This window comes from Opisthocomus hoazin, chromosome 1 (genome assembly GCF_030867145.1).
Source record: "Opisthocomus hoazin isolate bOpiHoa1 chromosome 1, bOpiHoa1.hap1, whole genome shotgun sequence".
In the NCBI taxonomy this organism is placed as follows: Eukaryota; Metazoa; Chordata; class Aves; order Opisthocomiformes; family Opisthocomidae; genus Opisthocomus; species Opisthocomus hoazin.
Window position 1 is genome coordinate 126,966,280 of NC_134414.1, and position 12,861 is coordinate 126,979,140.

Here is a 12,861-nt window from a genome sequence, read left to right on the forward strand (position 1 = left end):
TTGCTGGCTGCAGCCCTGGCTTTATGGTGTAGCTCCTTTATGATTCCCACCTGCATTTTCGGTGCCGGCGGCAGTCCCACGGGTGAACAGTCGCACGCAGCAGTGGACGGACATGCTGCTAGCACAGTGCAGGAGGCAGCGCCCTGCCGGTACCGCTGCACACGCACCTGAATCTGCCCAAAGTTTGTACTGGCTCCTGTGGCTACACAGACAACTGCCTGCCATGGGATGTTAAAGGGCTGGTTGCACACTCCACAAGCTGGATTAGCAGAACTATCTTACCTCTTCCATTTTAAGAGTGATTCAGTTGCCTCGGTCATTAAAGTATTACTCACACTCCTTCTATAAAAAAAATAACACTAAGCATTCACACAGAATATCTAATTTGATGAAATCATGTGTTTTCACACTGCTCTGTCCCTAAAGGATGAGGTCATAATTTATACACTTGGTTATTTCCTTTTACATGATCAATTTGCCTCAAAGATATAAAACCAGAAACTACATTTTGTCATTTTTTGACATTTCCTTCAAGTTCAGAGCTTGACTCGAGGTAAACTGTAAAGTTCTGTTCAATATCACAACATCTTACTACATCTCCTTCTTTCCTGTGAATTGTTGGGGTAAAGGTACTGATGTAGAGGAGGATGGCTGGAAAAAAAATGAAAGCTTGGCTGCTCCTTTTTTCTGTCCACTCTTAATGCATGTAATGGTATCTCCATAAAGAATCATAATCATTATATAATTTTTCAGTCTTTAGAAACAGAATCAAGATAAAGACGTGTTCAAGGGCAGGTTCAGTTGTTTCAGAGTGGTAAGATTAAGCAGCATCTCAAAGGCAAATAATTTCTTTGCTGCTGGCATTTTCATAGCCTGCTGCTTTTGGAACAAACCATACAAACCATGAATTTTACTCTTCCCTGCTGTAAGAATCGGGAGTATCTCTTCTAGTTGTACGCTGCAGAGAATATTGCATCAAGAGAAATTATTGTTCTTATAGCCAACGTTACATCTTACAAATCAAGATGGGGTCAGAATTAGCCACAAATGTGAGAACCACATGAACTACTGATTTGGTCCAGGCGGTTTCCAAAGCTCAGTTAAAACCCAAGCAATAACAAGTGTGGGTTTAAGTGCATGGCTCTGTCAGACAGATATTTCATACAGCTCTAGGCATTTAGAATTCAGATTGTTATTTTCCAGCTCAAACAGCTGGAAGACTGGAGCTGCTAAAGAATGAAAACAACCATTTTAAGAGAAAAATAAATAATTTAATGCACAATCAAATTGTCAGATTATTCTTTAAATAAAAAATGGAAACACAATGTCCTATAAGATATTTCTCACAATACAAAAGGTTTCTTAAAATAAATTTGTCTATCCAAAAGTAGTAACATTTGTACTGGCTATAAACAAGTGACAAGAAGCTATACTTCACTAACGTGGTAGTACATCCATTCCATTCCACGTAAAGTTAATGCTTAATTTTTAATTTTTGTGTTATAACCAGTTACTGGCTATAACTGTCATGCCACACTGGCCTACAGGGTCTGCTTCAGCACCTTCCTCTTGGCACTGGTCCACCTCATCTGATCTCTTCATCACAAACGCAGGTCAAATAGCTGTCCATTCACTGGTGCCAGTAACGAACTATTAAAGCACACAGCTAATTTCACCCTTGAAAGATTCCTGTGGCATTCAGATGCATTAGTGAACAAGACATGTTTCTTCCTTCATTTCTATTTCACTTTGCAGAAGAGAAAAATAGAGCAGGTACCACCTTATGCAGGAAGACGGTAGAATGAACAAGGGAATGACGAGAGTTGAAGCTCACTTAAGAAGCTAGTGCAAAGGTCTTGCATGTAAAGAAAATAGAGAGGATATTTAGGTTCTCAGATTGTTTTACAGAGAAAGAACAGCAGAGAAACATGACATATGGAGTTAGCAGGGAAAAGAGTAACAGAATTGAGCATGGGTGGAAGTGAGCATTAAGGATGAAGCTGTACAGATAAATTTGGATAAGCCAAGAGAAGAAGAAAGGAGCCATGTGCAAGACATCTTTTAAAGCTCATGCAAGGAATCCAGATTTAATTGTACGGCAAGACAAAGTGGAGGTTTCAAAGTCAACAAAGCACGCATCAGACAAGATACATGCCTTTCACAAGAGTGAAATGGATTATTGAGATATCAGGACAACAATAAAGAAGGAGGTAGTGGTGTTATAGGAGTACAACACTGTTATAAATATACCGTATTTTCCATTTTCAATATTGCATCACAGACAGTATATACCTGACAACACCTTTAGAAGTGTTTCTACCTAGTGAATTGCTCCCTGCCCTGGGGTTGCTAATAGACAGGAGAAGCCCTTCTCTTCTAGGAGGTGTGGAAGACGAGGATTCTTTCCATCTTTTCTCTGAAAGTTAAAACAGTACATTATTAACATTAAAGTGAAACTTTTGTTAGATATTCCTGCATATTCTTTCCTGTTCCTTTTACACTGCATTTTCTATGAATCCTGTCAGTACATAAGGAACAAAATGATACTGAGAATTGGAACTCGTGACTTCTTGCTTTCTTGTCCCTTGATAAGAGTACCAAGGAAAATCAATACGAGTTAACCGCAAATCTTACTTATATACAATGTATGGTAATGTGTTAGCCTAGAATTATTCTGAAAGCATGTAGGTGTCGTTCAGTAATTTGAGAGTTGGGGGGAAGCAGCTCTATGCATTGTTTGCAGTAAAATTGTAAAGCTCATAGGATTTTTATACTGACATTTCAGTCAAGGCATATCTAAATGCATTGGAATCGCTGTCTAGTCATTGGTAATCATTGGAACCACTACCCAGAAAACCTGGGAGAATGAACATTTGGCTCTTTTAAAAGGTGTCTCTGTGCATAATAAATTTTCAAAAAACACTCTGAAAAGACAAAAATGTGGATGCTTGTTTATCTTTGACTGTGAAAAAATCCGAAGTTACCTCCCAAATTACTTCTCCTGTTTTACTTGATTTAAAATTTATTTTGTAAGCAAATATGAGTATACAATAAGGAGAAACACTTTGTAGTTATTTGGCTCCCAATTATGAGGAGATTTTCTTTGTACACATAAAATACAAGAAGAGATCTGAAAAGATTTGTTGGAGTCTGTAGCCAACCTGTCTCATCACTGCTCCCTTTCTTATCAGAGGACCAAACAGTGAGTCCTAGGTTATAAGCTTAGCATAGCAAGTTTTTCTTGAAAATTGAATATTTTACAATTTTCTTAATACTGTTGTGCAAAATATATTTACCAACAAATCTCAATCTCTTTCCAGAAAGATTTCCCTCCTCTCAAGTAAATACTTCTGCTCTTTGTAAAGAAACTGTGTCTCTAATGTACAGCACTTACATGTTAATGTGAGAGAAGTCGGGTCAAGCTTTAACCTGTTGCATTCAGATGTCCCAGGATCAGAAGTATCATCTTCATCATAAATATTTTGACGTAGAACATTCCTTATAAAATCTGGGTTCATTGTATTTTCCATAAACCCTTCTGTTGATGGAGGTACAGAAAATTCTAGCTGATAAAATACAGTGGAGTTTTCATTACTGAAAAACAAAGTCAAATATGAATACCTTCAAATACCCCCTGGATCTTTTATTTTTTAAGATGACTGACTTTACATATCAATGTTGGTGTGGATTTTTCTTAAATTTATTTTGAATGAGTTTACTATTTAAACAAGCTCTACTTCTCAGAGCAGCTCTTGACATTGAGAGAGACTGGGCACATATCTGACGCCAACCTGAAATATGTTTTCAAATGCACAAAGGGCAATTGGACATGTGTCCTAATGGGGTGAGGTTTTCAGCACTCATGCTTTACAGGTGCTTAACGATAAGAGGTGCTGTGACATCTCATGCACAGGTTAGCTAAGAACCTGCAGAAAGATTTGCTCTCCTGCTAACAGTACCTGGGGCCACCCAGCTGTGCTCCTAACTCATCTCTGGAGTGGATTATGCACATCACAGAATAGAAGTCCATCTCTTGAGATTTCGTTGCTTGTTGTCTATCCAACCCACTGACTACAATTCAACAGTTACATTTTTGTACTCATAGAATTTAAAACATCAGAATAATAGGTGGATGGGAGAAAAGGAGACACAGAGAGAGAGACAAAAAGGCAGAGAGAGACACACACACACACACAAAGAGGCAGAGAGAGAGTGAAACATCAACTAGTCAATATGCATGCAGGGCTATAGTTTTGTACTTGATGGTCTAAAACATAATTGTTACCAGAAAGGCTAAGGAGCTATGGCTTACTCATTGAACAGAGCCAGCATGCCCAAGGGAGCACGATGGAACTCCTGTTCCATCAGTCTCCCCAACATGCTGTTGCTTTGAGATTTGCTCCTGTTGTCCAAAATAAAGTGAGAGGGAAAAGTGGTCTAAACAAATGAGCAATGCAATATTACTGGTTTGGATCTCACAATTTATGTGTCCCTGTTGTCTTTAGCTCTTTTGGGAATAAAACAGTTCTCCTCTCCCCATGAAAGCCATTTCATGTATTTAAGGCTACTGAAGCCATGTCAGTCTGAAGTCATCCCAGCAGCCAATTTGCCTCCTAATAAATATCCTGGAATATGCTTATTAAGGGCTGCACTTGGAACCAAAGACAATAGAGAGGATGCTTAACAGCAGCAAAGTGTTACTGTTATTATATAGTATTAGCAGCACTTGCCATTAACTTCAGAGGATGTTTCGACCAGTTTTCACTACCTATATATGTAACTTTCTTCAGACAACCTATTTTTCAGATTTAAGTGTTGTGCATAAGTGTAGGCACATGCATGTTTCATCAAAAGCCTGGAATTTTCAGATAGTTTCGGTGACAGAAATAGCTTACCTGAAATAAACCACCTGAGCCGACCTAAAATAGCGTCCTAGAGCTGGAGATGAACTGTAGACATCTGTTAACTTGGAGAAGAAAAAGAAAAGAAAAAGAAAAAAAAATGTATTTCTTCCATTCATTCTCTCTTTTCCCCATAAAAGCAAGTACAGCGAACCATTCTTACAAGGTGGTTTAACAGCGATAAACAGAGAGGCCGAAGGCCAAATATCAGCAAATGTCTGCCCTGGAAAAGGTACACAATCCCTTTAAGCTTGACAGACAAGTTAATCTGTGTGTTTGAGTGATTACTATATTACCTTAACACAATAGAAGCATTCAGGGTGAACTAAAAGCACGTGCTTTTGTTGCCATGTGCAATTTATGCTGTTTGGCTTGGTTTTTTATTAGTACCAAAAAGCTTTTCTACTATCTTCGTAGACAGAAGGGTCTCTCAACTGAAAGCCTCTTTCCACAGCAAGTCTAAGTCCTCACCGCCACGCTTGCTGACCTTATTTCAGCTGTAAGTTAGAGCTGTGATGGCTCAATGGAAATGGCAGCTATAAACCCAGGCTGTCATTGTGTGCTTACAAGAAACCACAACAGAGGATTTTTTGCCAGTAATGGGTTCAGATGATCTTCACAGGCCCCTCATAACTTAATTTATTCAATGATTCTACGAAAAAGGTGAAGATTCTGTCCCAACCATTACTCAAATTTGGGAAAAGATTCTGACTTTTTTTTTTTTTTTTTAATATGTCAATGCAAACTCCTTGTGTGCTTAGCAGCAGACAATACTTTTTTCCAGATCAGGACTTAAAATTGTACTAGAAAAAGTACAACTAGAAATTTTTTGTGGACTTACAGATGACTGAGTTGTTACACAGAGAAACAGAAGTTTCTTAAAATAGGAAAACACTGAATCTGTGTTACAAGCATAATCAGCTTTGCCAAGAACCACATCAACATATACCCTCTTAGTGATGTCTTCAGAGAAAAGGTGTGGGAGACCACACATTAACTCCAACGTTCCTGAAAAATTGCGATATTTTCCACTGTTTAGTAGTGCATCAGGATCCCAATAGTCATCCTCATCTGTGTAAACATCTATTAGTGAAAAGGAGACAGAAAAGGAAGGAAAAAGTTTCAGTTAGGAGAAGTATTGAAAAGAACCCTCTTGGCTTTCTTCAGTGTGGCTTTCTCAAAAATTTCCCAGGTAATGACAGGGAGTGACAGAAAGAACGTGCAAGTCATCTGCGGAAAAGTGACAGCACATGGAAGTCAATCACCCACCCTCATTAGCAAAGGTCAGCAGCTTTGGGAGCCAGACAGGCACTGACACCACACAAGGGGATGTAAATGACCCATTGCACTTGTTGCAATGTTACAAGCATCATTTCCATCCTCATTCCCAACGCGGTGCTCATAACATTTTCTCACTCAGCTACAAACGGGAATTGCCATCTGATCAGGATACGAGTCACTTGCTGCCTGCTAAAATAAAAGCATGCACGTCGACTACTCACCACACCACCCTCTGCAGTCAGCATCCCAGTTCCTCCACCAGTTTGCAGAAGGAGTTTAAAGGATGCTACTTTTCAATTAGTGTTATATTAGATTGTACATGTTGTACATTTTTATTAGAGGATGAACCGAGAATGAGATACTTACTAGAATAAAGAACTAGGCTGATGAGAATGACCAGGAAGAATACTAGAAAAATTGTAGTTATAACCATCCATAGTTTACACTTCCAGCAAACTGTATTCCTGCATGATTTCCAATGATCAGTCTCCTAGTTACAAAAGGAAGGGGCACATTGATCAATGAAATGAGGTGGGAAAAAATATTTAAGCATGTCTCTACTGTAACATTCAGAAGCAGAAAACCCCACATAGATGGGAGAGTCTCACTGGTAAGCAACACACCTACACCAGCTTCACACGCAGTCTATCACTTGAAAGAGACATATCATTCCCCATTTGTGCAGAATTTCCAACGCTTCCTGAAATGTCCATAAAGCTAAGGTGCTACAAAGGTGCTTTCATGGCTTCCAAATTTTTTTTTAAACTGCATAGATTTGATTCACGTATTCTACAAGCTGTCCTTTTAATGTTTGCCATCTCTTCCAACAAAAAAGGTATCTGTGGAGCAGTTTCCAAAATTATTCACCTGTGAGATGTTGATGGTATCAGTCTGCATAGCTCCTGGGTGCCAGCACCCAAATAATTAGACTGCTATTCATTAGGTACTAGTGCATTAAAGAACACTGTAAAATAATTAAGACTTTTACAGCTGATTCCCTTTTTCTTCAGAAGATTGGAAACTTCAAGTTATTGAGTATATTTAACAGAAACTTTTTTACAAATCTCACCTATGAGATCACAAGAAAACTCTTCAAAGAAATTGTGAATATGTACATGTTTATATAGGAGAGAAAGGACAGTACATGCCTTTCATTTAATTTTTAGCAAGATTTAAGACTATGGCAGAAGTTAGTGCTTTATTAGTTACCCCAGCAGTACTAATATTAAAACAAAAATAAAGCGTAGCTGATCTAGTAAAACAAATAAAAAATATTTTGTTCCACAGCCAGAAGACTGAAGGAAGGGTATGAATTCACAAGAAAATAGACCATGCTGTCTTTTTAATTCCTCCTCCTTCTTCTCCCCATCCACCACAAGCCCAGCTGTACCCTCCATGTCCTTTTTGACATCAGTACCAGGTGAGAAAAAGCACATGCTGCAGGTTGTCTGGGCTACACACATGCAGGTTGGCACGAGCTACCTGGTGGCTGGAGGCATTAACCAGGGTTACCTTCCTTTACATTTTGAACTTTCTAACAGTGCAGCGTAATAGAAAGCCTTTCACTGCATTTGACTGACATTCACCAGCTGGCTTAAAGCTTCTCTGGGAGTGGCAGATGAACAGGGAGAGAAAACAGATACCTACAGAAAGATCTTACAAGAGTCATTTCTCCAGGAGTGCAGCAGAGAAAACAAAAGAGCTCTCTGCAGACAACCCTGCATGCAGAACTTTGCTTTGGTGGAGAGCGAAGGGCAAAGGCTGAATATGGTTTTGCCTGCAGCACGCTTTCCGGTGCAATCATGTTTACATATGTATTTTTTGTTTTCTTTTTAAAACTTATTAGAAGAACGAAGCTTCAGTTTAATACTTGACACTATCATATTGTTTTGTATCTGAGAAAAAAAAGGCCAGTAACTGCTTCCTAGACTACAACTATGAAATCAGACATAGCAATATATATTTAGACATATCAGACTTAGTAATACCTATCTATGTAATAATTAGGCATTTGACACGGTCCCATACATAGTCCTTCTCTTTAAACTGGGGAGATATGGATCTGATAGGTGGACTGTTTGGTGGATGAGGAATTGGTTGGAAGGTTGCAGCCAAAGGGTAGTGGTCAACGGCTCGATGTCCAGATGGAGATCAGTGACAAGTGGTGTCCCTCAGGGGGTCTGTATTGGGACCAGTGCTGTTTAATATTTTCATCAATGACACCGACAGTGACATCAAGTGCACCCTCATTAAGATTGCAAATGACACCAAGCTGAGTGGTGCAGTCAACACACCTGAGGGACAGGATGGCATCCAGAGCGACCTAGAAAAGCTGGAGAAGTGGGCCCTTGTGAACCTCATGAGGTTCAACACGGCCAAGTGCAAGGTCCTACACATGGGTGGGGACAACCCCCACTATCAATACAGGCTGGGGGATGAATGGATTGAGAGCAGCCCTGCCGAGAAGGACTTGGGGGTACCGGTGGACAAGAAGCTGGACATGAGCCACCAACGTGCACTCACATCTCGGAACGCTAACCACATCCTGGGCTGCATCAGAAGAAACGTGGCCAGCAGGTCGAGGGAAGTGATTCTGCCCCTCTGCTCTGCTCTGGTGAGACCCCACCTGGAGTCCCGCATCCAGCTCTGGAGCCCCCAGCACAAGAAAGACATGGAGCTGTTGGAGCAGGTCCAGAGGAAGGCTACAAAAATGACCTGAGGGCTGAAACACCTCTCCTCTGAGGAAAGGCTGAGAGTTGGGGTTGTTCAGCCTGGAGAAGAGAAGGCTCTAGGGAGACCTTTTTGTGGCCTTTGGGAACTTAAAGGGGATGTATAGGAAAGATAGGGACAGACTTTTTAGCAAGGCCTGTTGAAATAGGACAAGGGGTAATGATTTTAAACTAAAAGAGGGTAGACTAGATATAAGGAAGACATTTTTTCCAATGAGGGTGGTGAAACACTGGAATGGGTTGCCTGGAGAGGTGGTAGATGCCCCATCTCTGGAAATCTTTGAGGTCAGGTTGGGCGGGGCTCTGAACAACCTGATCTAGTCAAAGATGTCCCTGTTCACTGGAGGGGGGGGGGGCTGGACGAAATAATCTTCAAAGGTCCCTTCCAACCCAAACTATTCTATGATTCTCTATCAGTTGAGGCAGACATTTCCAAACCCAAGTTTCGATTGAGCCACATACTCAGACCATCACAAAAGTGTAATTCTTCATCATGGATAGTGAACTGGCTTGACCTCAAGCAAACATTCAGCTCCCCGACTACCCCCCGCCAGCTGGACCAACGCCCTCTGGGCATTGCCCATATACATCACGAGACTGCTGGGAGAGCGCAGCAGTGGACACAATCTCTCCCCAGTGGGCAGGGCAGTTTTCTGATTAACCTGCCACACAAGCAGGAAGAAGAGCATGATATTTTTCCAGCAGTCCCTATAAGATAGGAAACCAACTGCCAAAACCAGCAGAAACAGAGCCCAGATCAAAACTCAGCTCTGGGAAGCGGAAAGCTAAACAGAAACTTAAGGGTAAAGTTTCTCCAGATAGCCGAGCGGGTCTAGCTCACCCCCGCCTCTACTCCACCCTCCCCTGTTCCTCTTTGCACCTCCCTAGAATTTGTCTGACTCTGCAGCAAGCTGTTCCAGCTTACCAGACCAGAGGAGAAGTAACTGACCCCCGACACAGCAGAGTAAATGGGTTTTTTGCCCATTTGGTGGAATGAATCTGCTGGTGGAATGATGATTAGTGGGGCTTATGCAGGGAAGCAGTCAGTCACTGGCGCTCAGCCAGGAGGGGGAAGGGAGGAGTGGGGCGACTAACAGCTGAGCTCTCGAAAGGGCTTGGCCGTTGCTATGGAAAGGTGGGAAACTTCTTAGCTTTGCCACAGGTACTCCCTCTGCTCCTGAGTAAGTAATGAAAATCATTGTACAACAGTCACCTGTGAGCACATACTACTCCTCTGCCAGCGTTAGACTGTTCCATAGCTTTAAGCTAAATGCTGGGATCTGCCTCCCTCGGGACTCACACGCTGGTCTTAACTGAAGCTTTGGGGCACTCTGTTCATACAAATTCGTAGTTGTTAGCAACCACAAATTACTCAAAGACAAAAAGAAAGAGACTATAGCACAGTCTGTTGCAGGACGTCCTATTCTTGTTTTGGCAGCACTGTTTTCTGATTAATTTATTCTGAAACAAAGCCTGTTTTTAATCTGGGTTTCAACATCTCTCCTTTCTGATTTTGAACCCAATGTCACTGAGAGCACATGAAAAGGGAAAGCAAAACTCAGAGTACCAATTACAACTTTGTTTCCTAAGTTGAAGTTCACAAACAGCCAAACACAAAAAATAAAAAAACTTAAAATCCCACTCCAATACTAGAATACTTAATTGAGGAGAAGAAAAGAAACATGTTTAATAGATTTTCAGCCTTTACTTTCAAGTGAATGACCTCTCCTTCTCCCTCAAACAACAAATTAACCCCCCCCCCCCAAGATGTTCCTGCCAAGTGTCATTTCTCTTGCTGTGTGGTATTATACCCAACACCAAGCATCAAATGAGCAAGTGAAATTCCTACCTTTCTTGTCTGAGCATTTAGAGGCTTGGCATGATCAGCTTCAGTTTCCTCCACATTGTCTTCTTGTAATTCAATAATCTCATGCTCCTGACCAGAGCTTTGCCTTTTCATAGCTTCTGTCTCTGCACGAGGATCTCTGTCTCTGAAGCAAGCGTGGAGGCAACTCATTTCCTGCTGGTTTCAGCTGTGGTTATGGTCAGTAGCAGTCCTGGTATGAGGCTGGAGATGGTAACATGCAGAGTTGGGACAGTTTTCACAGGAGTGATCTCAAAACGCTGATAAATAAGGGGAATTCCATGGGAGAACAAATAACCTCTCGTCTGCACTAGCTACAGGGAAACGGGAGGCGGAGGAAGTGTCGATTTGCCTTGTCGTCAGAATTGCCACTCTCAGCTATGCAATACCAGGCTTTCCAGTTTGTCTACCTTCCTGTACCTGCCCTTGACAAGCAGGTGACTAAACCTTCAGCAACGTTGTCATTTGCTGAGGCAATTTTGAAAGGAACCGAGCTGCAGTCCCTGCTGCTGTCAGCCGAAACAGTAAAATACCATTGCAGTAACCGCGCTGCGCAGCTAAGCAAACAGATGTGGTTCTGAACAGCTCAAATGGAGTGAGGGATCGCATAGCTTGTGGTGTGGTTAGGCTGTGAAGGGAACTGGTAATGTCCATCAACTCTTCTAACTTCAGTCTCCTGTATAACCTATAAAGAACACTACTAACTTTTGTGCCATGAATTGTCCGCTCTCTAGTTGTTATGCAGCCTAAAATCATGTCTGGTGTTAAAGAACCATTTATGTCTATTCACATACTATCCAACCTAAACTTGAGAACCCACTTCCATGTAAAAAACAAAAGGACAAATCTGAAGAGGAAGATCGCCTTCAACTTCAACCCGTGCTCTACAGAGCATGCTTTTATGAAGCAACTCCCGATGTGAGTTGAGATCTGGTTGATACCAGCTTCCCACATGAACTCTCCCATGCTACTTAGAGTCACTCGTAAAAACTTATTGCAGCCAGGGGCTGATTCCTACCCACACCCCTCCAGTATCCTTCATCCTACCTCCTCTCACTTCTGTTCTGACTCCATCCTCATGTTTCTGCTTCTTCCCCACAGAGCATGTGTCTCCCTTCTGGATCAAAAAGGGTTGGGGGCAGACAGCCGGCAACTGCACTCTTGCTCAATCTTTTGTCCCAGCAGAGAGAGGACAGTGGGTTAACAGGAAAACAAAGCCTCTTTCTCCAACTCCCTTGCTCACTGGCTGAGCATCCACTCACAGTGCTGCTCCTTCTTTTTCCTGCCAAATGCTGAGCATGCTTTTCCTCTCCGCAGATTTTCTCATTGTGCAACTCATCTGGCTACTGATGCCTGGAGCATTCCCAGGGGCTCAGATTCCTGACGTCATGTCACAGCCATCCAGGCAAAGGCACTTCATCAAGCTGAGCACACGGCTTGGTTTCTTTCAGCAAGTAAGAAAAAAGTACAAATGGCATAGCCCACCTTTTTGTTCTGGAGAGTCAAAACTCCAGAGGACGGAGGATGAAATTGAGCAGTCATCAAGATCAAAACATGTGTCTTGTTCCACAAGATTGTACCTGGGACATTTTCACCAGAAAAGGCCTCTACCTGCTGGTTCTCAGTACTCCTGCTGGAGATGACCTTCGTTTATTTCGTTTCCACTCACAGTAAAAGACCTTACCTTCCTACTGCATTGCCTGAAAGCAAAACAGTTTTTCTAAGTCAAACAAGTTAATCATTATGCATCTCACCGTGCAAAAGCCAAAGTCCTTTTATTTACATCTGGGAAGGAGTTTCTTACAAAGTCTTGCATTTCTTTCATCTGAGTAATCCAACCTCCACACTTGGTTCCTTTCTTGCATGTGAACTAACTGACCCTTCTGACATATGGAACTGAGAAACTCTTAAAGAAAATGGGAAGTTAAGAACTGATTTTAATTTATTGGCCTAGGCTTTTATTTAATACAGAACAGCAGGAAAACTGTTTTCTTCTGTAGTGAAGACATCTCTGGTTTCAGTATAAGGAAAAGAAACTTGTGCCCTCAAATACATGCTTTAGTAAAATGGGCAAGTTAGGCTCAGC

At 41.6% G+C, this 12,861-nt stretch overlaps 1 protein-coding gene across 1 annotated transcript; it reads right to left on the reverse strand.

The window, feature by feature from the left end:
• Positions 1-2,264: 2,264 nt before the first annotated feature.
• Positions 2,265-10,928, reverse strand: C1H3orf52 (chromosome 1 C3orf52 homolog). Its single transcript, XM_009941244.2, has 6 exons — positions 10,761-10,928; positions 6,549-6,672; positions 5,851-5,984; positions 4,896-4,966; positions 3,395-3,594; positions 2,265-2,416 (listed from the first exon to the last, which is right to left on the reverse strand). Coding segments are annotated over exons 1-6 (699 nt in total). The 3' UTR covers positions 2,265-2,414.
• Positions 10,929-12,861: the final 1,933 nt, after the last annotated feature.

Bases quoted from the DNA above. Each gene is read 5' to 3' on its own strand.
- C1H3orf52 (XM_009941244.2), bottom strand. From the start codon at position 10,928: ATGAGTTGCCTCCACGCTTGCTTCAGAGACAGAGATCCTCGTGCAGAG. The intron at 4,967-5,850 runs GTATATGTTGAT...TTCTTCTCCAAG, and splicing joins CTGAAGACATCACTAAGAGG to TTAACAGATGTCTACAGTTC. The intron at 3,595-4,895 runs GTAAGCTATTTC...TTTGTTTTTCAG, and splicing joins GCTCAGGTGGTTTATTTCAG to TAATGAAAACTCCACTGTAT.